The sequence below is a fragment of the Apodemus sylvaticus genome, chromosome 22 (assembly GCF_947179515.1).
Source record: "Apodemus sylvaticus chromosome 22, mApoSyl1.1, whole genome shotgun sequence".
NCBI lineage: Eukaryota > Metazoa > Chordata > Mammalia > Rodentia > Muridae > Apodemus > Apodemus sylvaticus.
The window spans coordinates 23,210,563-23,234,744 of record NC_067493.1 but is presented as its reverse complement, the minus strand read 5'-3'; the positions used below and the strand labels follow the sequence as shown (position 1 = coordinate 23,234,744).

The 24,182-nt window shown below is 50.5% G+C and overlaps 1 protein-coding gene across 1 annotated transcript in view; it reads left to right on the top strand.

The window, feature by feature from the left end:
• Daglb (diacylglycerol lipase beta) overlaps positions 1 to 24,120 on the top strand; it is a 36,637-nt gene extending 12,517 nt beyond the window's left edge. Inside the window, exons 5-15 of the mRNA XM_052168692.1 lie at positions 1,360 to 1,482; positions 4,284 to 4,411; positions 7,393 to 7,519; positions 10,184 to 10,267; positions 12,526 to 12,603; positions 16,294 to 16,374; positions 16,466 to 16,593; positions 20,674 to 20,742; positions 20,825 to 20,897; positions 22,828 to 23,072; positions 23,169 to 24,120. Of these exons, the coding sequence (XP_052024652.1) occupies positions 1,360 to 1,482; positions 4,284 to 4,411; positions 7,393 to 7,519; positions 10,184 to 10,267; positions 12,526 to 12,603; positions 16,294 to 16,374; positions 16,466 to 16,593; positions 20,674 to 20,742; positions 20,825 to 20,897; positions 22,828 to 23,072; positions 23,169 to 23,361 (1,329 nt within the window). The 3' untranslated portion in view covers positions 23,362 to 24,120. The remainder of the gene's footprint in view (positions 1 to 1,359; positions 1,483 to 4,283; positions 4,412 to 7,392; positions 7,520 to 10,183; positions 10,268 to 12,525; positions 12,604 to 16,293; positions 16,375 to 16,465; positions 16,594 to 20,673; positions 20,743 to 20,824; positions 20,898 to 22,827; positions 23,073 to 23,168) is intronic.
• The last annotated feature ends 62 nt before the right edge of the window (positions 24,121 to 24,182 follow it).

Sequence of the window (24,182 nt, the reverse complement as noted above, 5' to 3'; positions counted from 1 at the left end):
GGCATATGTGGAGGTCAAAGGACAACTTGCAAGAGTTGGTTCTCCTTCTTCCAAGTGTGTCCCAAGGATCAAACTCAGGCTGCCAGGCTTGACAGCAAACACCTTTAACTGAGCCATCCATCCTGTGGCCTGCTTACTTGGCCTTCCTTGTCTCTCCTCCTCCTCCTCCTTTTCCTCCTCCTTTTCCTCCTCCTCTCCTCCTCCTCTCCTCCTCCTCTCCTCTTCTCTCCCCTCCTCTCCTCTCTTCTTTTTGATACAAGGACTTACGTATAGCTCAGGCTGGCCCTCAACTTGCCATCCACCTGCCTCTGGGTCCTGCAGTTCTGGGTATGGGCCACCAGACCCAGCTAGTAGAGGACTTCTGACTTCTGTGTTTGTCCACAAGAGAATTCTCACTAGTGTTTACCGATTTCTGATTTCTTCCATGGCACAGTGTACCGAGTAATCATATGTTCAAACTCACGAATCTGCCACAGAGTTCGTATCAACACAAACATCACACCACCTTAAGGAAGGAGAATGCCAAGCACGACAGTGTGTGCTTTTAATCCCGGCACTCCTATGGTTAGGTAGAAGCTCACAGGCTGGCTGGACGAGAGAACACTGTTCAGCAGGTAGAGAGAGACCCTGCCTCACAGCAAGTCGGGAGGAGGAAACCAGTCCACAAAAGTTGTCCCGTGACTTTCACATGTGTACTCCAGTGTGTGTCCACAGCACGCGTCTGTACTCTGGCATGTGCGCACTTGCACAAAGATACACAATTTCTTTAAACCAAAATAGTTAAGTCACTTAAAATGAAATTTTGATAAAATGATGAGTAGATTTGTCTGAGGACAAGATATGAAAAAATACTAAGGTAACATCTATAAGGAATCGTGCAAAGGAAACTGCTCTTGAAAAATACATTGTTAAGGGGCTGGAGAGATGGCCCAGGGGTTAAAAGCACCTCCTGCTCTTGTAGAGGACCTGCATTCAGGGTCTACATTGGTTAGCTTACCAACACCTGCGACTCCAGCACCAGGGCATCCAACACCACCTTCTAGCCTCTGAGGGCTCCCACACTCATGTGGCATGTTGCACACACTTGTGCGTGTGCACAGGTACACACACGCTATATGCTCATACTTGGGAGGTGGAGGCAGGAAGATCTGGAATTTCAGGTCATGTTTAACTATGTCCTGAGCTAAAGGCCAACCTAAGCTGTACAAGACTGTCTCAAATAAAAAGTAATAACTTCCTCTTTCTGTGTAATGTACCTGGGTGTTTGCATATCTGTATTATGAGCTATGTTCAGCTGGATGCTAAGGGCTCCCCAGCAGTCTGATGCGTCTCACGGCAGCCACTGTGCTTTCTCCCCAGGACACAGACCTGGTGCCCAGTGATATCGCGGCAGGCTTCACCCTTCTCCACCAGCAACAGGACAATATCAGCCACAGTCGGGAGCCTCAGGAGGTCGTGACCCACACACCAGGGCAGCCTCAGGTAATGACAAACCCACCCCTCACGTCCATGCTTCCGTGTGGATCTTCAGAGGCACACAGCCAAAGCTGGGCAGGGAGCACTCAGGAGGAGGAAGCAGGAGGAGTGTGAGTAAGAGAGACTAGCCTGGGCTATATAGTGAGTCTCAGGCTAGAAATAGGCCCTGTGTAAGAAAAGAGGAGGAGAGGAAAGGTGGGGAAACAAGAGGGAGACAGAGACAGACTGGGAAGGGGAAGAGAAGTAGCCAAGAACAATTTCAGTATCCTTGGCCTGAGACCCAGGCTTCTCGCCTAGACTCCAGGCTCAGGAAGCCCCCATTGTGTCTCACTGTCTAGATTGCATTGTAGGAAATCTAGTGTTAGATTCTGTGTTCCAGAAGAATTCCTTCTTGAATGGGCCTGAGTCACCCCAGAGCGTATTTCCAGTCTGAGTCTAGGAAGCAGAGACAGTTCAGGCTTTGTCTGATGAACAAGTTCCTGCTATGGGTTGTCTTGTTTTCCAAGAGAAACTCGTGCCAGGCTTGGCTGTACACACTTGCTGTTCCAGCAGTCTGGGCAGAGGCAGGAGGATTGTGAGTTCCAGGGCACCCCAGGCTATACAGTAGACAGGACAAAACTTACTGTTTCCTTCCCTTCCCTTCTCTTCCCTTCCCTCCCGTCTTCTCCCTCCTCCCTCCCTCCCTCCTTCTTTTATTCCCTCCCTCCTTCCCCTCCCTCCCCTCCTGCCTTTTTTCCTCCATTCCTTCTTGAATCACTGGGCATGGAACCCAGAGTTGTCCGTTCTAGACAAATGGATGTATACCACTGAGCCATGTCCCTAGAAACAAAGAAAGAAAACAGTAACAGAAAAATAACATATAGAGAAGCCATGACAGCCATGCACCCATGTTCCTGGTGTGTCTTAGTTACTCTTTTGTTGCTGTGATAAGATATGGACCAAGGCAACTTAAGAAAGAAAGCATTTACGGCTTACAGATCTAGTGACTGCGGTGACTGTCGGCAGCAGGCAGACAGGCGTGGCACTGGAGTAGGCTACACAGAAGAAGGGGCACAGCTAAGACATCGTTGCACACACACATCTTAAGACACAGCCATGAGGCAAGAGAGAACTGCAGAAAGTGGTGTGGGTCTTTTGAAACCTCAGAGCTCTCCCCCAGCGACAGACTTCCTCCAGGTGTTGACAGCACCCATGTTGCTAGGTGGAGGCCATGCTGGTCTCCCTGCAGGAAGGACCTGCAAGAGTCGAAAAGCTCACAGGGATCCCTGCCTCCCCACCTCATCTCTCCAGTGGAAGCAGTTGTTGACTGTTTAAAAACCAGCTTTTTAGAAGCCAGTGCATCTGAGAGTTCAAGGCCAGCCAGAGAGACATAGCTGAGGTCCCAGTTGAGACCTTGTCTCAACAAAGAAAAAGTGCTAGGTGTGGTGGCGCATGCCTTTGGTTCCCACCCTGGGGAGGTAGGGGTGAGCAGATCTCTCTGAGTAAGAGGCCAGCCTAGTCTACATAACAGTTTGTAGGACAGGATAGCCAGGGGTACACAGAGAGACTCTGTCTTTAAAACAAACAAAAAAGACAAACAAAACAGTTTTTCCCCTACAAGAGGCTGGAAAGATGGCTCCGCTGTTAAGCACTTATCACAGAAGTGTGAGGGTTGGAGTTCAGATCCCCAGAACCCACGTAAAAGCCCAGTGGGTGTGTTGGCCCGTCTGTAATTCTGGTCTTAGAAGGTGAAGATGGGGTGGGGTATCCTTGAGCAAGCTGTCTAAGGAGACTGCCCGAGTCGGTGAGCTCTGGGTCCCATCAAATAAGACGGAAGGGTGATTGAATATTCTCACCATGAGCCCTGGGCCTCTGCACCCACACGGATGCACACACCAGTGCCCACACCCTTGCAAATACACATACACACAGGAGCATGGTAAATACATGGGGAGGGAAGGAGACTTAGCAGGAGCCGCAGTAGAGAGAGAAGCTCGCCAAGATGTGAAGCCTTTGTTTTTCTGAAGGAGCGGAGGGGCTCAGCCTTCTTGGAGAAGACTGACCTAGCTGGCCCACTCCAGTTACTTTGTTCAGTCATCACGTGAAATTAATCGGGGCTGGAAAGGCTCCAGCTACCAGAGTTCTCTTGTCCTTGTTGCCCAGAGAGAGGACAACCCGTGAGACCTCAGTCCCCTTTGACCACGGTGAGCCGTAATCAAAAGTAGGAACTCCAGGTTCGCCAGGAGTGGCTTAGGACTAAAGTCTGTACCACCGAAAGCTCTCACGTAGCCCCAAGTGCAGACTGTCTAGGGAGACGACATTTCTTCAAGGTTCCAAACAGCCTCAGAACCATTTCTCAGCCCCCACTGATTAAGCCAACACAGCGAAGGCTTTGCTGAAACATGCCACTCAGAGCGAGCCACAGAGGCTTCACGTCACGTCACGTCACGTCATGGGTCACTGCAGAGCCTCCGGAGAGCCGAGGAGGAAAGCGCAGGGGAGATGGATGCTGGAGTCCAGGTTTAAGATCTCAGTGTGCTAGTGGGTAAGGCTCGGTGGCTGAAGGGCTTAGTGTGGGGGCCTGAGTTCAGATTCCCAGGATTCCCAGAAAGCAGGATGTGGTATTGAGTGCTTCCGCAATCCCAGGCTGGAGGGAAAGACCCTAGAGGCCGGAGAGCAGCTAGCTGGGGTGCCCAGCAAACGCTGTTAAGGTGGGAGTCGAGGGCAGAGTCCTGAGGACATTTACCCACGCTGGAGTGCACACACAGCTTGTGTTTGTCCCTTCCATTGCTGTCGCACACAAAAGGCTTCTTCCTTCTCTCCCCCAGGAAACTGAGCTGGATGCGGAAGTGGAGAACTGCCATCACTACATGCCGTTTGCGGCCGCTGCCTACGGGTGGCCGCTCTACATCTATAGGAACCCGTTCACCGGGCTCTGCAGGATCGGTGGCGACTGGTAGGTCAGCACAGCCTCATCCTTTCATCGATATTTTTTTTCTCTTTAAAAGAAAAAAAAATACTACATTTTGAAAGCATACAAGAACAAAAAAGCCTTAAGTTTTCTATCTAGAACTGTCTAGACCTGTGACTCACTGTGTCCTGAGTCCTCTAGATGGCACGCTTTAACTCAAAAAAACAACAACAACAAACAAACCAAAACCCTTTTTATTTTTTGAGATAAGGTTTTTTTTTTTTAAAGATTTATTTATTTATTACATGTTAGTACACTATAGTTGTCTTCAGACACACCAGAAGAGGGCGTCAGATCTCATAACAGATGGTTGTGAGGCACCATGTGGTTGCTGGGATTTGAACTCAGGACCTGTGGAAGAGCAGTCAGTGCTCTTGACCGCTGAGCCATCTCTCCAGCCCTTGAGATAAGGTTTTACTCTATAGCCCCCAGCTGGCCTGAGAGAAACTTGATAGGTAGACCAGGCTGACCTCGAACTCACCAAGATGACTTCTCTGCCTCAAAAGTGCTGGGATTATAAGCAGACACTGCCACACCTGGCACTTGGAACTTTAAAAAGAGCTAGTTGTAATTAGTGACATTTGTTTGTTTGATGTGTATGCATGTGCAGGTGTGGATGTGGAAGATAGAGGTCACCTTCTCCCCTGACACCATTATATCGATGTCACATAAAAAATGAAAAGAAAAGACTTCGCTTTGGAACAGTGAGCTAAGAGCTAGCCCAAATGTGATTGTCCGCTTCCCTCCCCGGGTCTTCTGTTTCTACACTGGGTCTTCTGTGTGTCTGCAGTCTGTCGTCTGTGGCCTGTCTGTTGTACCAGACGGTCTTTGTCTCTTGTCTGTCTGTGTTGCCTATCTGTCCCCAAGAGCACGGAAAACATGGGAGGGGGGAGGAATGAGGGGTTTCTTTACAGAATTCTTTACCTGAGTTTGAAAAGGGAAAGCTTTACTGACCTAGAGCAGCACTCAAAACCACACACAGATCTTATCAACCCGTGTCTCCGTGTTGCCTCCAGCATTCATTTCATAGTCATTGCCTAAGGTCTTGCATGCATGCGCACAGTCTCTCTCTCTCTCTCTCACACACACACACACACATTATTTTGGATTGGGCCATGAAAGAGTAAATAGCTCAAGAATGGAACTGTGCGGGCCAGGTGGTGGTGGTGCACACCTTTAATCCCCCAGCACTTGGGAGGCAGAGGCAGGAGGGATCTCTGAGTTCGAGGCCAGCCTGGTCTACAGAGCAAGTTCTAACCCTGTCTCAAAAACCAAACCAGAGAAAAGACTGGAGCTGTGCATTTGACGTAGGTTAGAAAGTGGTTATGTGGGAAGCACACAGCACAGTAAGGTTACATTGTTGTCTAAAGGGCTTAAACTTAGCCAGGCTGAGTACACAGTAGGACAGCAGATAGACAACATGGTTTTAAATGGTCTCAGGACATATTATTAACTTGATTACAAGGTCTGGAAAATGCTCAATCTCTGAAGGTAAGAGGGATTTTCAGGAGATTATACTGTCACACACTGAATGGGTCCTGGGGATCAAACTCTGATCATCAGGGTTGCTGACAAGTTTGCTCCCTGCTGAGCTACCTTGCCAGTTCACACCTCTTTATCTGTTAACAGTGTGCCTGGATGTCCTCACAGTATTCATTGTAGTAAAATTATAAAAATCAGGAACTTTATCTCTGATTGTTAACTGGTAACTTGTATTTGAATTCTCTCTGTTGACCATATGCATATGTGTAATAGATGAGACTGGTGTGTGTGTGTGTGTATACGCACATGTGTGTGCTAAGAGTCCAGGAGAGGATGCCACTGTCCTGCGGTTCTTCTCTCCATTGTATTCTCTTGGGATAGGGTCTCTTTCTCATTCTACCTGGAGCTAAGCTTTTGGCCAGCAGTCCCAGCTTCCTCCTGTCTCCACCCTACCACCTCACAGTGCATGGCTGCACCTGGCAGGCTTCATGGTTTCTGCGGATTTGAACTCTGATCTTCCTGCTTCCCCAGAAAGTGCTGTTTATCCAGCCCTCCCCCCCTTTTTTTTCTGATAGGACCTAGGGCCTTACACATGCTAGCATTAAGCCGGGTCCTCAGCCACCAGCCCAGGTTTGACGTCCCTTCGTTCTTGTGTAAGTCAATCATGACTAGACTAGAGTGGGTGGAAACTCGCTGTTTTTCTCAAATCCTCATTTCCTCCATCTGCTATACAGAGAGTTTAAGATTGCCTGCTCCGTGGTATCAGTTCCTACACATTTCTTACTTCACTTCCAGCCTCGGTTCCTTGCTGTTGTTCCTATAATTAGTATTTGGAGTCACATGTCCGGACATGACTGTGCACGGTGGTCCCCGTCACTTTCTGAGCACTTCTCTGGTTACTTGAGTTTTGGTAGTTTTGAGACAGTGCCTCATGTAGCCAAGGATCACCTCAAACTCCTGGTCTTCCTGCCTCCACCTCCCAAGGGCTAGGGTTACAGGCACGTGCCACCACATGGGGCCTCTTCCTGCATTTCTACTGGAAATCTCTAAATTTTTCTTTATCATTTAATGTATGCAATATGACGTGTGTGGTGCGTGTATGCCACAGCACGTGTGAAGGTTCAGAGAGACAGCCTGTCTCACGGGAATTAACGCAGGAAGAATGTCAGGGTAGGAAAGCCCATGACCATGCATGTGTGGAGTGCACGAACAGACGCACGTGCAGACACATACAAACACATGATGAGTGAATGAATGAATGAATGAATGAAATGATTATCTAGAATGTAGTAGCTCAGTGAAAAAGCACTTGTCCGATGGATTCCACCCTGTTATTCAAGAAAAATGGTTTTGTTAGAATGTCTTAGAAGTGGTCAGCCCTCCCTTCCTGAGTTTTCTAGATAAATCCTACAGTGGGGTCACTGCGCATGGTGTGGTCACTACGGGGCACAGGTAGCACAGTCACCGCTTTATGTTCCCTGTAGTTGCAGAAGCAGAGACATAGAGTATGATGCAGTGGAAGGTGACCAGCACAACTGCCACTTCGCCTCCATCCTGAAGACCACGGGGCTGCAGTACCGCGACTTCATCCACATAAGCTTTCACGACAAGGTACTGTCTCAACCGGGGTGCTCCAGATGTGGGTCCTAGAGTCCTGTGAGAGAGAGAGAGAGAGAGAGAGAGAGAGAGAGAGAGAGTGAGTGTGTGTGTGTGTGTGTAGTTAGGTGTCTCTGTATGTAGGTGAGTGTGAGTGTCTGTGTGTTTGTGTATGTCTGTGTCTGTCTATTGCTGAGACTTCAACTAGGGTTTTACACAAGCTAGGTGAGCACTGTACCAGTGAGCTACATTCCTAGCTCATATTAAAAAAAGTCTTTATTATTGGTATGTTTGCCTCTGTGTGTGTGCGTGTGTGTGTGCGTGTGTGTGTGTGTGTGTGTGTGCGCGCGCGCGTACTCATGCATGTATGCACATAGATCCTGTGGATTGAACTCAGATTATCAGTCTTATCAGTGAATGTCATAACTTACTGAACCATCTTGCTAATTCCCAGCCTTTTCACTTTTTACTGTTATTATGGTGTCATTAAATTCCAAGCGTGCCAGCTTGGAATTTAATCTGTGACTCAAGCAGGCTTAAAGTTGTCTTTCTACCTCAGCCTTAGCTTCTTAAATAGCTGGGATTAGACCGCAAGGCCTGGAGTGGATTTTTCTTCATAGAAGTCACACACATACACACACACACATATTTCAAAATCTGTGGTTAGCATTACATGGTTGCCCTCTAACCTCTTTTGTGTGGTTAACCTCTATAACCTCTGCTGGTGGTGTGCAGCTGTTTTCAGACCCTGTGGTCCACAGAGTCTTTTGGCAGAACTTTTAGGAAGCATTCTATAGTTGGGCTGGTGAGATGGCTCAGTGGGTAAAGGTATCTGCCTCCAAGCCTGAGGACCCGTGTTCAATTCCTGGGATCCACTGAGGATCCATTCAAGAAGAAGCTCCCTCGAGTTGTCTTCTAATTTCCTCATGCATGCCTTCACACACACACACACACACACACACACACACACAGCCTCCACACGTAACTCCAAGGATGGTGGTGTATGCCCATAATCACAGTACTTGAGAGTCTGAGGCAGGAGAATAGAGACCAGGTCTGAGTGCCGAGGGCCATGCAGGCGGAACGATGGCCGGCTTTAGAACTCAGGGAATGCAGCCCGTGAGTTCCCACAGCCACTTGGATGAGCCTCGGTGTGGCACGGCCCTGAGGACCACGTGTCCTGAGGACTTCATGCTGTTACGGAGTTCCGCTCTGCTTGCTGCCCTCGCTTCCCTCTTAACCTAAGAATTGTATGACAACTCTAAGCGGGCTCCCAGCCCCTCACCGGGCAGCACCTCACCGGGCAGCACCTCACCGGGCAGCACCTCTGGCACTCACAATATTAATACTTCATCTCTTTCAGGCCTTGCTGCTGGAGCAGATTAGTGATTCAGTTACCACCCTAGGGAAGAACTTAGAGACACAGATTGTCAACAATGAAAACATTTAGAAAAATTAAATTGTTAGTGAAGCTAGGTTGAAGGTGTTTTTATTACTGGCTCTGATGTAGAAAATCTTAGGACACAATTTATAGTTGAGAAAGGCACACTCTTATTAGTTAAGCTAGGGACCTTTTAAGGTCAAGCAACAAAAACAATAGCAGCACTGTCTGTCGGGACTCTCGCTGAGGCTGGACTGCTGATGATTATTGATTTCTTGTACCCATTTTTGCCCTCAGCTTCCTGATAGGATTTATTAAGATGAGTAGATATGCATTCTGAGGATTTAAAGTTTGCGAGTGGAAGGTTGGAGCATCCTTCCTTCCGGCTATCAACTGTGTGTGTAAATGTTTATGTGTAAAGTTTGTGTGAATGGGGGATGGAGCATTGTTCCGTCCATCAACTATGTGTATGAATGTGTAAAGCTTGTCTGGGTGTGTGTTGTTGGAGTTCGCATGTAATTGTGTGCAACTGTGTGTGCATATGTATGCATGTGTGTGTATAAAATGCTTGGAGCCCGCCTGCCGGAGCTTTGCTCTACCATTTTATGTGTGTGTGTGAATATGTTTATCTATAGGTCTATACATATGTATGTATGCATATGTGTGTATATAAATGTATGCATCTCCATGTGTATTTCTATGTATAAAGTTATTGAACTCTTAATCCCAGCACTCTGGGAGGCAGAGGCAGGCGGGTTTCTGAGTTTGAGGCCAGCCTGGTCTACAGAGTGAGTTCCAGGACAGCCAGGGCTATACAGAGAAACCCTGTCTCGAAAAAATCAAAAAAATCCAAAAAAAAAAAAAAAGTTATTGAACTCTGCTTTTTGTTTTATCCATTCAGAGAAAGAGATTGTGTGTGTGTGTGTGTGTGTGTGTGTGTGTGTGTGTGTGTGTGTAAATTTTCTCTCATTCCTTCTCTTTCTCGCCAGCCCCAAAGAGTTTTAAAGAGTTCAGTTTTCTTGCTGACCACAGGGAGTGCCAGCCCCAGTAAGTTAAGCTTTGTTCCCTCAGAGAAAAGTCTGCTGAGTCTAATCACTGGCTGCCTTTGGCAGCAGCCCCTGTGGTATCTGGATCCACCCCCATCAGCAGCCCTAGGCACTGACCCCTAACGGCTGCCTGCCTCAGTTTACCCACAGCATGGATGCCGAAGCCGGTCACTGGCAGAGAGAAGACCAGGTTTCTCTGTAGTGGTGCGGCTGTGTCCCGCGAGTCCAGCCTTGCGCTCTCCTGTCTTCCAGGTGTACGAGCTGCCCTTCATTGTCGTTCTGGATCATAGGAAGGAGTCTGTAGTGGTCGCTGTGAGAGGGACCATGTCTCTCCAGGTAACTGACAGATTCAGACCCGGGCCCTGGGTGGGAGCCGGGAGTTAGGCCCAGGAGGGGGCTCAGAGCTAAGAAAAGCTTCCGCAGCCTGTGAGGTGACCAAGGGAGGTGTGAAACCAGGAAGCAGGCGGAAGTGTGGGTGGCAAAACGCTGGCTTGAAACACGGGGAGACGGCTCCCACTCCACCCCAGCTGTCGGCAGCAGAGATGCCAGCCGCTCCAAGGCAGGCTCGGGATACCTGCTGGGTTTGCCTCCTGCCGACCCTTAGATATGCCCAGACGAGCAGCCTAGGTAGCCTACCCTCTGACTTCTGCGCCTGAGGCCAGATGCGACAGCAAGGCCACTCTTGTATCAGAAGACACAGAGCCACGTTATGATGACACACTCCTGTAATCCCACCACTCTGGAAGCTGAGGCAGGAGGATTGCAAGTTTGAGTCCTGCCTAGGTTACATTGAAGGAATTTTTAAAAGGCGGAGCCAGCTGGGAGATGACTCAGTGGTAAGGTGTTTTGAGGGGAAGGTCGAGGACCTGTATACAGTCCCCAGAACCCACATACAGTCCAGAGGCCGTAGCGTGTCTGTGATCTCAGCTGTCTACAGCAAAATGGGAGATGAAGCAGGGGTTTGTCTGGAATGCCAGGGCCAGGGTGCCCAGCGTCTGTGCCAGCCAGCAGGAGACCCTGAGAGGGGAAGGCTGCTGTGGGCAAGGCTCTCTTACCCAACTGCCATACCTGCCCATGGCACATGTGCACCCGCTTTGTACACACGAATACGCACATGCGCAGTCCGCACACAGATTAAAAAGGCAGGCTGTCAGGTTCATTCTCTGCAGGCCCTCCCTCCCTCCGGCCCCCACATGCTGCACTGAGCCCCTTGCCCACCCGGTCCTCCCCACCCTCCTCTTTTTGCTCTTCCCTCTTCCAGCATCTACTCCTCCGCCACCCCCTCCTCTCACCTCCTGCCTCTGCTTACCCAGAAAGGAGCAGAGTTACCGCTGAGCAGGCAGGGTGAGCCTGTAATCACAGATGCTTTGAAGGCGGAAACAGAAAGTTTTAAGTTCAGGCCCAACCTAAGCAACGTGGACCCTGTATCAACATAAAGCGGTCCTGGAAAGAAGGCCCAGCCCTAGGCGAGCACCTGCTGCTCTGTTAGATGTGAGTTCGATCCCCAGCACCTATAGGCAGCTCATAACCATCTGTAACTCCATTGCCAGAAGGTCCAGCACCCTTTTCTGGCCTCTGTGGGTATCAGGCATGCGTGTGGTTCATAGACATACGTGTAAACAAAGCACCCATACACATAAGGAGAATGAGAAGGCGGCGATGGGCTGGGAGGGTGGACATCTGTGCCACAACTTTAATTCCAGCCCTTGGGAGGCAGACGCAGGCGGGTCTACACAGTTGGAGGGCAGCCTAATCTACACAGGGAGTTCCAGGCCAGCCAAGGCTACCTACATACCGAAACCTTGTCTAAGAAAACAGGCCTGGGCATCTGCCTAGCATCTCCCTGTCAGAGGCTGGGCTCAAGATGGAGCACTTCCCCTACCATGTGGAAGGCCCTGATTCAGTCCTTACGGTTAGCCATCCCTCCTCGCTCGCTCCATCCGCCCTCTTAGATCTCACAGCCCCAGGCTCTCTGGCTGGGGACTTCTTTCCCAGCCCTGTTCTGACCAGTTGGTTTGCTGCAGTGAGAGAAAGGTTTCCTGGCCTCTCAGTTCCCATCTCTGCTCTCATCCCAGTCAGACAGGCCCTTCCTGTGTCGCTCCCAAGTGTCCCCTTATGCTGGAATTACAAGCAGGTTCCCAACACAGCCTGCTCCAGTCTGTCCCTTATGCTGTACAGAGGCTCTTCCTGTCCTTCTCTGGAAACCCCCAGTGCGCTCAGCTTTCCAGAGGGAGGGAGGGAGAGAGAGGGGGAGGGAGGGAGTACTGTCTGACTGCACTGTCCGTCGTTCTTTAGAGCAGTGGTCAAACCTTCCCAATGCGGTGACCCTTTAACACAGTGTCTTATGTTGTGGTGACCCCCAACCATAAAATTATTTTTGTTGCTACTGTTACAAATGGTAATTTAAGTATCTGTTTTCCAATAGTCTTAGGTGGATTTGACCCCTCCCCACAAGGGGTCTTGAAGCACAGGTTAAGAGCAACTTCTCTGGCGTGTCCCGGGAGGCAGAGGCAGGCCATCAACCCCTGCTCATGCAGCCTCCACCACCTGCTCTGTAGCTCCGCAGGCTGACCTTGCTGTCTCCGCATTCACAGGACGTCCTGACCGACCTGTCTGCAGAGAGTGAGAACCTGGAGCTGGATATTGAGCTGCAGGACTGTGTGGCCCACAAGGTATGTGTGTTTTGAGAGGGGCCATTCAAAGAGGTGGAGTAATGTGGCTGGCGCCAGGGAGCATGGCCTGTCAGTCAGACATGCTCAGTCCAGCCGCAGCTGCAGAAGGAGGCTCCAGCCTCGTGGGCGGCACAGGCCGGACAGCTCACTTCCCTCAAGTTCTCTGGGCCTGTGGCCAGAGCCCAGTTCTGTTTCACTCTTCCTGTCCTGTGGGGGTGGTTGGGGTAGAGTCCTTCCTGGGCGTGTGTGTGTGTGTGTGCACGCGCGCAGGTTCACGTGTGAAGCTCAGAGGGCGATGCTGGACATCCTTTTCAGTTGCTTTCCACCTTATTTTTTGAGATAAGGTCTCTCACTAAACCTAGATTGGTGTTGAGTCGGTTTATTGGAATGGGGCCAGGGACGTGGCTCAGCGGGTGAAGTGCCTGCCGAGGAATCGTGAGGATCTGACTTTGCCTCTCTAGCACTCACGTGCAACAGCCGGGCATGGCGGTGTGTATCTGTAACGTCAGCACTGGGTAGGTGGAGGCAGGCTGGTGCTGGGGGCGTGCTGACGGCCAGCCCAGCCTAAACAAGTGGGCACCTGGAGTCCCAGCTCTGCGAAGGTGGAGGCTGGAGAAGCCCCAGGAGCTCAAGGCCCAGGATAGAAAGAGGCAAACAGGAAAGTAAGAGGCCTGCCGGGCAGTGGTGGCGCACGCCTGTAATCCCAGCACTTGGGAGGCAGAGGCAGGCGGATTTCTGAGTTCGAGGCCAGCCTGGTCTACAAAGTGAGTTCCAGGACAGCCAGGACTATACAGAGAAACTGTCTCGGAAAAACAAACAAACAAACAAACAAAAACAAAAAAAAGAGAGCGAAAGAAAGGAAAGAGGCAAGGACCAAAACACCCTAGGCTCTAGGTGTCCGCAGATCTGCAGACACGCACACACGCGCGCACGCGCGCGCGCACACACACACACACACAGATGCATCACATACACACACACACACACACACACACACACACACGGCAGGGTGAGAAATAACACACACACACAGATGCATCACATACACACATACACACACACACACATACACACACACACACATACACACACACACACACACACACACACACACACACACACACACACACGGCGGGGTGAGAAATAAAAAAGGAGCGGCTTTCTTCAGAGCCTCGCCCATTAGTGATATGTTATTTTGAACACCTGTGTTAGCAACTGTTCCTGATCACCAAAACTTACTGAAGCAGGGCTAGGGGCGTGGCTCAGTCACAGAGCGTTTGCCTAGTGTGCATAAAGCCCTGGATTCAATGCCTGGCATCACAAAAACTGGGAGTGGGGCTGCACACCTGTCACCCCGGCGGCACTAAAGAGGCTGAGTCAGGAGACTCAGAAGCTCAGGGTCATCCACAGTTACAGGCAGCAAGTTTGAGGCTAGCTTGGGCTACAAAAGCAGGTCTCCCACAAATAAATAAATAAATAAATAAATAAATAAATAAATAATCTTTTTTTCGCTTTTCCTATCTTTTATAACTCGATCTTGCTATAGTTCTTAAAATAGTGTCTTTTTAAAAACCATTTTCACTTAGGTGTGTGCACATGTGCCGCTTGTCTGTATAGGTACCATGTGTTTGCAATGACCATAGACTCCAGAAGAGGGCGGCATATCCCTTGGGATTGGAGTGACAGGCAGTTGTGACCCCGTGTTGCAGGAGTTGGGAATGAACTTGGTGTCTCTGCAAGAGCAGCAAATGCTCTTAACCTCTGAGCCACCTCTCCATCCCCTAACGTAGTTTCTTACATTCTTGCATATCTTCGTTAAAATGAACAATAAAGTTTGGCTTGCTTCTGAATGGGCAACCAGGTTTAACACGGTGGTTCTCCACCTTCCTAATGCTGCAACCCTCTAATATAGTTTCTCACACAGTGGTGACCCTGACCATAAAATTATCTTGTTGCTACTTCATATCTGTAATTTTGCTACTGTTATAAATGATAACATAGATATGGATGATGGTGGCGTACACCTACGAGCTCAGCACTCTGGACGCAGAGGCAGGCGGAACTCTTGAGTTCAAGGCCAGCCTGATCCACAGAGTGAGTTCAGGACAGCCAGGGCTACACAGAGAAACCCTGTCTCAAAACGTGTCCCCCTCAAAAAGAATATATCTGTATGTCTATATATCTGATATTGCAGGAGAGTTGATATGTGTTCTCCCAAAGGGGTGCTAAGGCGCAGGTTGAGACCTGCTGCAAACTGTGACAGAACCCTCTGTTTCGGTTCTCCTGTGCATCCATCAGCCCCATGTGGCGAAGGATGCATTGCAGCATCTGCCTTTCCAACACAGGAACAAGTCACATAGCCAGAGCCCCCAGACCACTGCTTGGGGGTCTTTCGTTACCACATGACCTGTAAGTGCGCCCCACTCTGCAAACACTGTCTTCATCTGTCGGCTGTGGTTTGGAAGTTCAGAACACCAGCGAACGGGGTGCTCAGCTCCCGCTGCTGGTTTCAGTTTATGATCTTCCAACCGGAGAGTGGACTTACCTCCTACAACTCAAAACTGTGTGTTTTAAGCGTGTGTGTTGTGTTGAGGGTGCATGTGTGCCGCAACATGCATGCCAGAGACAAACAAGGAGTTGGTTGTCACCATCCCTTGGGTCCCAAGAGTAGAATTCACGGTGTCAGGCTCAGCAGCAGGCACCTTTATCCACCGTCTGGATGTGGCTTTAATATCTTTTTATAAAAGATCATCTAGGCATGGTGGTGCAGCACTTGGGAAACTGAGGCAGGAGGATGGCTCAGTGTGTGGAGAGCTTGCCACACAAGCAGAAGGCCTTGAGTTTGGATTCCCAGCACCCATGTGAGAAGCTGGGCATGCAACCCCAGGTCAGGGGAGTGGAGAGTGGAGAGTACAGACAGGTAAATCCCAGGGGCTCGCTGACCAGCGGTGCAGCAGGTTCCAGGTCAGCGGGAAACCCTGTAAAAATACAAGGTGGAGTTCAATAGAAGAAGCCACCCAGAGCTGATCTCTAGCCTCACGTGCATACACAGACGACCGAACCCACACATCTACACACACAGCACACATCCACAAAAAGTCCAAGGCCTGGCTGGGCTACATGTCCGATTTTAGGAGCCAGACTGGGCAATTTAGAGACCACCTCAAAAAAAAAAAACTTCTTAGAAGACATATTTATATGTATTTGTGTGTGTGTGCACATGCCCGTGGAGGCCAGAAGTGGAGCCACAGAGCCCTGGAAGGTGGACTTAAGGGTGACTGCAGGTTGCCTACTGTAGGCGCCGGGATCTGAACCTTGGTCCTCTGATAGAAGCACTCTTAATCACTGGTCCATTTTTCCGGCCCATAAAGACGATTTCTAAAGGGTCTGGCAGGTTGCTTGCCTAGATACGCAAGGGCCCCAGGTTCAATCCTCCGTCCTTAGACAATCCAGTCAGCCGTGCTATGGGCTGGTACACAGAACTGACTACCCAGATGCGCCTGCTGCCGTATCAGACAGGTGTTCCTGGCACTGCTGTTTACTTAGATCGATCACAGCACGCACATGGTGGCAGCCAGCCTCTGGGCCACAGGCCAAGATGTACCAAGATTACCTGCAAGCCAGAGTTACCTGCAAGCCAGAGACCCCGTCTTCTGAGCCATGCTGACCCCACCCTACCTGTATCTCCAGGGAATTGCTCAAGCAGCCAGATACATTCACCGCAGACTGGTCAATGACGGGATTCTGAGCCAGGCCTTCAGTGTCGCTCCGGTGAGATGGTTCATTTTCTATTTTCTGTCCCTGTCACGTTCCCGTCTCCCTTCTTCCAGGCCTCAACTCCCTCTACCCTCTGTCTCGCTAGGAGTACCAGCTCGTTCTGGTGGGGCACAGCCTGGGAGCCGGCGCTGCTGCCCTGTTAGCCATCATGCTCCGGAGGACCTACCCACAAGTCCGCGCGTACGCCTTCTCCCCGCCACGGGGGCTGCTGAGGTAAGGCTTCCGCCTCCTGCCAGTCTGCCCGCCCGCCCTCGGGCAGGCGCTGCTCCTTCTTCCTTACCATAACGTGATTATCTCTCCTGTGGCGTTTGGCTTTAAGCACTGTGCAGTGCCAAGTCGTGCCCAGTGGCAGTGTGCTCACCTGGCATGCGTGGAGCCTGGGGCACGCACGCCTGCCATCCCAGGTGGAGGGAAGCTGAGGCAGGAGGGTGACAGGGTTAGGGGGACGGAGACATCAAAAAGGAAGAGAGATACTACGCAGCTGAAGAGAGACTAAATCGGATGCGCTAGGGATGCCACGCTGCAGGTGCTCAAGAGGCCAGGGATTACAGTCCTCAGCGATGTGTGCCCGATGGATTGAATTTCCCACAGAGCCAGGCTGGCCTGGAGCGTGAGGAGAAGCTGAGGGAGACACTGGACTGATCTCGTGCCTCATCCCCTTTCATAGCTGTTATTATGATCCTGGCTAAATAAGTTTTGGGTTTTTCTAAAGATTGTCGTGTGTGTGTGTGTGTGTGTGTGTGTGTGTGTGTGTGTGTGCAGGTACCTATAGAGGACAGAGGCATCGGGACCCATGGCACTTGAGTTGCAGGCAGTTGTGAGCTGCCCGACCTGGGTGCTGGGAACCGAGCTCTGCTCCTCTGGAAGAGCAGCGTGTGCTCTTAACTGTCAAGGCATCTCTTCAGCCCCTTAAGGCTGGGGACATAGCTCAATGGCTCAAGCACTGGTCTACCATGTGTGAGGCCCTGGGTTCAATTCTCAGTACCACTTAAGAAAAAAACAAACAAACAGGTCTGTATGTCTGTGAGGGCCTTTTCCCAGTCGATTCCCACATTTCCCAGTTTGCCTGCGTGAGGATCCAAGTGCCATTTCTTTTTCTTTCTTTTTTTTTTTTTTTTTGTTTTTTTGGATTTGGTTTTTCGAGACAGGGTTTCTCTGTGTAGCCCTGGCTGTCCTGGAACTCACTCTGTAGACCAGACTGCCTCGAACTCAGAAATCCACCTGCCTCTGCCTCCCAGAGTGCTGGGATTCCAGGCGTGCACCACCACCACCCGGCTCTGAGTGCCATTTCTTACCTCAGACTTGGCAGATTTATCTTTAACTGTCTTCGTGGATTTTTCCCTCATAACTCCATTCAAAACAAAGTGTTGTTACTGTATGCGTGCAGGTATGCACCTCATGGTGCACATCTGGAAGTCATAGATGACCTGCAGGGATCAGTTCTCTCCCTCCAGTTGGTTTGAGGCAAGGTCTCCTGTTTCTGCTTCCTGTTTGTCCTGATTGTCTCTGCCTCCTATCTCACAGTAGGAGCACTGGGACTGCAGGTGCACTGCTCACAGTAGGGAGCACTGGGACTGCAGGTGCACAGCTCACAGTAGGGAGCACTGGGACTGCAGGTGCACAGCTCACAGTAGGGAGCACTGGGACTGCAAGTGCATGGCTCACAGTAGGAGCGCTGGGACTGCAGGTGCAAGGCTCACAGGAGCACTGGGACTGCAGGTGCACGGCTCACAGTAGGAGCATTGGGACTGCAGGTACACAGCTCACAGTAGGAGCACTGGGACTGCAAGTGCACAGCTCACAGTAGGAGCACTGGGACTGCGGGTGCACGGCTCACAGTAGGAGCACTGGGACTGCAGGTGCACGGCTCACAGTAGGAGCACTAGGACTGCAGGTGCACAGCTCACAGTAGGAGCACTGGGACTGCAGGTACACAGCTCACAGTAGGAGCACTGGGACTGCAGGTGCATGGCTCACAGTAGGAACACTGGGATTGCAGGTGCACGGCTCACAGTAGGAGCACTGGGACTGCAAGTGCACCATCTCACAGTAGGAGCACTGGGACTGCAGGTGCATGGCTCACAGTAGGAACACTGGGACTGTAGGAGCACTGGGACTGCAGGTGCACAGCTCACAGTAGGAGCACTGGGACTGCAGGTACACAGCTCACAGTAGGAGCACTGGGACTGCAGGTGCACGGCTCACGATAGGAACACTGGGATTGCAGGTGCACAGCTCGCAGTAGGAGCACTGGGACTGCAGGTGCACGGCTCACAGTAGGAGCACTGGGACTGCAGGTGCACGGCTCACAGTAGGAGCACTGGGACTGCAGGTGCACGGCTCACAGTAGGAGCACTGGGACTGCAGGTGCACAGCTCACAGTAGGAACACTGGGACTGCAGGTGCACGGCTCACAGTAGGAGCACTGGGACTGCAAGTGTACCATCTCACAGTAGGAGCACTGGGACTGCAGGTGCACGGCTCACAGTAGGAGTACTGGGACTGTAGGAGCACTGGGACTGCAGGTGCACGGCTCACAGTAGGAGCACTGGGACTGCAGGTGCACCGTCTCACAGTAGGAACACTGGGACTGCAGGTGCACGGCTCACAGTAGGAGCACGGCTCACAGTAGGAGCACTGGGACTGCAGGTGTACGGCTCACAGTAGGAGCACTGGGACTACAGGTGCATACCACTGCATCCAGCTTTCCCTTTATTTCTATAAGAAACCAGGTAATGTGTTGAGAAGAGCTTGTATCTGGACTCAGCTAGCTGTCCTTGGTGTCGGGGAATGTGTTCCTTTCCTGCAGAACTTTCACCTGACAGGGCAATGGGAGTAAGAACAAGAGAAGCATGCCCAGCAGGGCTGGGGTCAAGTGGCCGTGCGCCCTGATGGGGAGGCACCACAGCCCTGACACTCAGCGCATTTGTGTCTAAGCTGAAGGAGAAGGCAGGTTTCTGAGACTTGCTGTGCTCAGAGGGAGTGGGGGTCCGGGAAGGCAAGCATCCAGGAAGAGGAAGCTGTGGCTCACACTTGTCTGCACTCTGTCAACACTTCCATCCCTGTGGGTCTGAGTGTTGGGTCCTTAATGTGGCTGTGCTCCTGTCCACCATTCGAATTCACCCCAGACAGCATCTGTTCTCCGCGCTGTGTCCCACCTACATGGTTTGTAGTGCATGGAAAACGGAAGCAGGGCGGAGAGAGGGCTCAGGTTTGGGAGCTCCTGATCTGTGAGGATCAGAGTTCAGATGCTCTCAACTACCCGAACTCTGGGGTGGGGGTGGCGGTCTGACTCACTCTCCTGGCCACACCCAGGCTCTCTCCCTAGTGTTAGCGCTGACAGTCAAGTGCTGGATAGATTGCATCAGAGGCTGAGAAATGGGAAGTGGGTTTCTTTCTGTTCCCTCTGCACTGCTTAGCTGAGTGACCTACAAAGATCAGAAGCTCAGAAACACAAGTTTCTACTAGTGTTGAGGTATAATTCATGCAAGAAACATAGAGATGCAGAAATAGTGTGGGGTGTGTTTGGTTTGTGTTTGAGACCAGGCCTCACAGTGTAGCCCAGCCCGGCCTGGATCTCATTGTGTAGTTCGTGCTGTGCCCAGAGACTTGATAATCTTCCCACCTCAGCGTCATGAGGCTGGTCCTATAGGTGTCCCCAGAACAGAAGCCTGTTCAGTTTGGAACCTGCGTTACAAGCTTGATTTAAGGGCTGGCTTTTGGTGTTACTTAACTTTGTTTTCTAATTCAGCATCAACACAGTTCCCAAGTTCTTAAATTTCCTTGAAAAAAGTCCTTTACACCAGAAGTATGCATTTCTTAAGTGATATTCACCTTAATATTTTATTTACATGTCTACTTTTTAAATGGTCTCTAGGTAGTTTCTTAACTATGTAGCCCAGGCTGGTCCCAATTCTCAGTCTACTGCTTAAGGGCTAGATATGAACACAGGCTGGCCTGGAATTCAGCCTAGTGTGAAGCACACTCCCAAGTGGCTGGGATTACAGGCCTGCGCCACCACCCGGGGCTAGCCTGTGCTACCACCCAGGGCCAGCCTGGCCTTGCAGGTGCACACTGCAGTGGGTAGCCTCTTGTCTCCGCCTGCTTCTCTACTGCCATAGCACCTTGTTAGATTGTGCATCCAGGCCTGCTGAGCCACAGGATCCTCTGAAGGTTTAGCTGTACGGTCTCTTTATGAATGTCCCCTGGTGGCTTTGACTTTGCCCTGGCAGCTGTTTTATTGTCCCTCTGAAGCCGCAGAACCTAGACTAACTTGTCTCGTTTGAATTCCAGCAAATCCCTTTATGAGTACTCCAAGGACTTTGTTGTGTCGCTTATCCTAGGGATGGACGTCATCCCCAGGTCAGTGTGCTCCCAGGTTGGCCCAGAGGGTCGGGGATCTTGTCAACTGAGGGCTGAGTGCAGTCTGCTCTCTACCAAACAGGTTAAGTGTGACCAACATGGAGGACCTCAAGAGGAGGATCCTGCGGGTGATTGCTAACTGCAATAAGCCAAAGGTACTGCTCAGCCAGGAGGAGTGCAGGAGGGCAGCCCCCACCCCAACAAGTGGACGGGTGGGCGGGGCCCTGGAGGCGGGCGGGGCGGGCGGCTCACAGCTGCTCTGTCTGCTGCTGCCCAGGCTGCTGCAAGTCTTCCCAGGGCTCTCGGTGATGGTGCTCCCAGGTTTAGACAAAGGCTGACACCTACAGACTACAGGAGGCTCTAGGCGTCCGCTTGCTGGCCAAACTCTGACCAGCGTTCAGTCCTCATGGTGGGGGGAGGACCACCCTCCAGTCTTCATCTCCACACATTTACAATTAACTTTAAAAAAGAAAAAAAGGAATACAAAGTTTTAAAAGCGGTAGAGCACTTCCTTAGTATTCAAGTTCAAACCCACACCCAAGAAAAGAGATAAAGTACATTAGCCAATAGAGGCTGGTAGCCATGAGGCGGGGCAACAGTTAGTGTTGGCCCATAATCCCAGCACCTGGGAGACTGAGGTAGGACTGCCAAAAATGTGAGGCCAGCAGAGGAAGAAGGAAGCTAAAGAGGGGGCGGGGCCAGGGCTCAGTGGTAGACCAGTTGCCTAGTTTTGTTGCCATTGGGGTAGTTTCAAAAAGGGAGAGGCCCAGTTGGAGAGCCTAGTGGGTAAACCATGTGGCACTAAACCCAGCCTGAGGACAGTCCTTGAAACCCAGGGGCGGAGGAGACAGCCAGGTCCCACAGCTTGTCCTCTGACCCTCCACCCCCACCATACACACATGCCATGCCAACCACAGAAACACATAAAATGAAGTGTGATTAAAAACCAATATTCTTAAAGACTAGATCTGTATCAGGGAGCGTTCTGACAGTAGTCAAAACACCCTGCCAAAGTGTGTCACCTGCACCACCACTCTGGGCGCTTTTATATTCTTGCCCTTTAAAAGATATTGTTGCTGGGGCTGGAGAGATGGCTCAGCGGTTAAGAGCACTGACTGCTCTTCCAGAGGTCATGAGTTCAATTCCCAGCAACCACATGGTGGCTCACAACCATCTACAGGAGAATCTGATGCCCTCTTCTGGTGTCTGAAGACAGCTACAGTGTACTCATATGAATAAAATAAATCTTTAAAAAAAAAAAAAAAGATATTGTTGCTAATCAGAAAATTTAATATTTGCTTTTTACCAGGCATCTAAGGTTTTGTTGTTGTTTTGATTTTTTGAGACAGAGTTTCTCTGTGTAGCACTGGCTGTCCTGGACCTCACTCTGTAGAGGATAGCCTGGAACTCGGAGGTCAGCCTGCCCCTACCTCCTGAGTACTGGGATTAAAGGCCACTTCTGGCTTTTTTGAGATAGTGTCTCAGGTATCCTGGGCTGGCCTTGAACTGTGAGCTGTTGATCTTCTGCCTCTACCTCCTACGTGTACTACCACACCTGGTTCTATATGGTGCTGAGGATGGAACTCAAGACTTTCCTGTTAATATTTTTTTAGAAAGTAGCACCTGTCTCCTGGTGTAGCTAGCTAGCTAGCTCAGTGGTAGAGTCTTAGTGTGTATATGGGATCAATCTCTAGCATTGATATATATATATATATATATATATATATATATATATATATATATATATGTAAAATACACGTATAATTTTGGTTTTTATATGTATATATAAAATACATGTATGATTTTGGTTCAGCATCAACACAGTTCCCAAGTTCTTAAATTTCCTTGAAAAAAGTCCTTTACACCAGAAGTATGTATTTCTTAGGTGATATTCACCTTATATTTTATTTACATGTTTACTTTTTAAATGGTCTCTAGGTAGTTTCTTAACTATGTAGCCCAGGCTGGTCCCAATTCTCAGCTGTCGCTCCAACTACAATGGCTCTATGGTTGTGATAGAACAGGCTGACCCTGAGGGCTGCTACTCAGCGCAGGACCAACCTAGTCCTTGGCTCTCACTTTCAGTACCAGATCTTGCTGCATGGCTGTTGGTACGGACTGTTTGGAGGAAGGCCTGACAACTTCCCAACGGAACTGGATGAGGGCAGCCGGGGGGCTCTGACTCAGCCTCTTCTTGGGGAGCAGACTCTTCTAACAAGATGTTCCCCAGGCTACTGCTCCAGCGACTCCCCACTGGACTCTCCCAAGTACCCCACTCTGTACCCACCTGGCAGGATCATCCACCTGGAAGAGGAGGGAGGCTCAGGGAGGTGAGTCTGGGGACACTGGAGTCATGCCCCTGCCTGAGGGTGACTCAAGGCTGACCCAAGTGTGGCCTCACTAACGGATGTTCTCTCCCGTTCCAGGTTTGGCTGCTGTTCTGCTGCCCAGTACAGAGCGAGGTGGGCCCAGGAAGCAGAGTTCAGTAAGATCCTGATAGGCCCAAAGATGCTGACTGACCACATGCCCGACATCGTGATCCGGGCCCTGGACAGAGTGGTTGCCGACAGGACAGCCTGTGTCTCCTGCCCAGGGCACAGCAGCTCTAACGTACCTTAGCGAGCTCTCGCACTGACCAGCACAAGGGACTTGCATTTTGGGGGAGGTTCTTTTGTTGTTGCTTTTTGCTTTTTGGTTTTTTTCTTAAGACTGACTGACTGTGAGTGGCTTCTGTGAGGCTGGTATGGTGGTATCTGTCCATCAACAGTAACGGCAGAAATGGACATCAATATGACCATACAATTTATACAGTCTTTTCTGTCTTTTTGTTTTGTTTTCTTTTGGTTTTTCAAGACAGGGTTTCTCTGCGTAGCCCTGGCTGGCCTAAACTCGTAGACCAGGCTGGCCTCGAACTCAGATCCGCCTGCCTCTGCCTGAGTGCTAGGATTAATGGCATGTGCCACCACTGCCTGGCCCATGGAACCACTTTTAACCACAGTATTCACAGGATCCAGAGTTGGGAACATGGCACAGGTGTTGGGACTTGTAGGCCAGCTCACAGAGTAAACCACCTACGAAGTCTACATCTGAAGACCATCAGTGGGTCTGCAGCACCCCCACTCCTGATAGGATCCCATCCTGCTGTTTACATGAGTCTGAACTTTGAGACAACAGATATGCACTTTATATTTACCTGCATTTCGGGGTCACCAGGACAGCCCGAGCTTCCTGAGCCCCGGCACTGCAGCTCCTCCCTCGTGTATACATGAGCTGATCACTAACCCTTATGTCTGCTTAATTCTCACGTTAGTCTACCTCTGAGCCAGGTGGTAGGCTCAGGGGAATTTTAAAAAAATAAAGCAGCTGGTATACCATCAAGTGCCTGCAAGGAAAGGCGTGTGATTCCTGGGAGGCAGGAACTCGCTGAGTTCCAATGCACC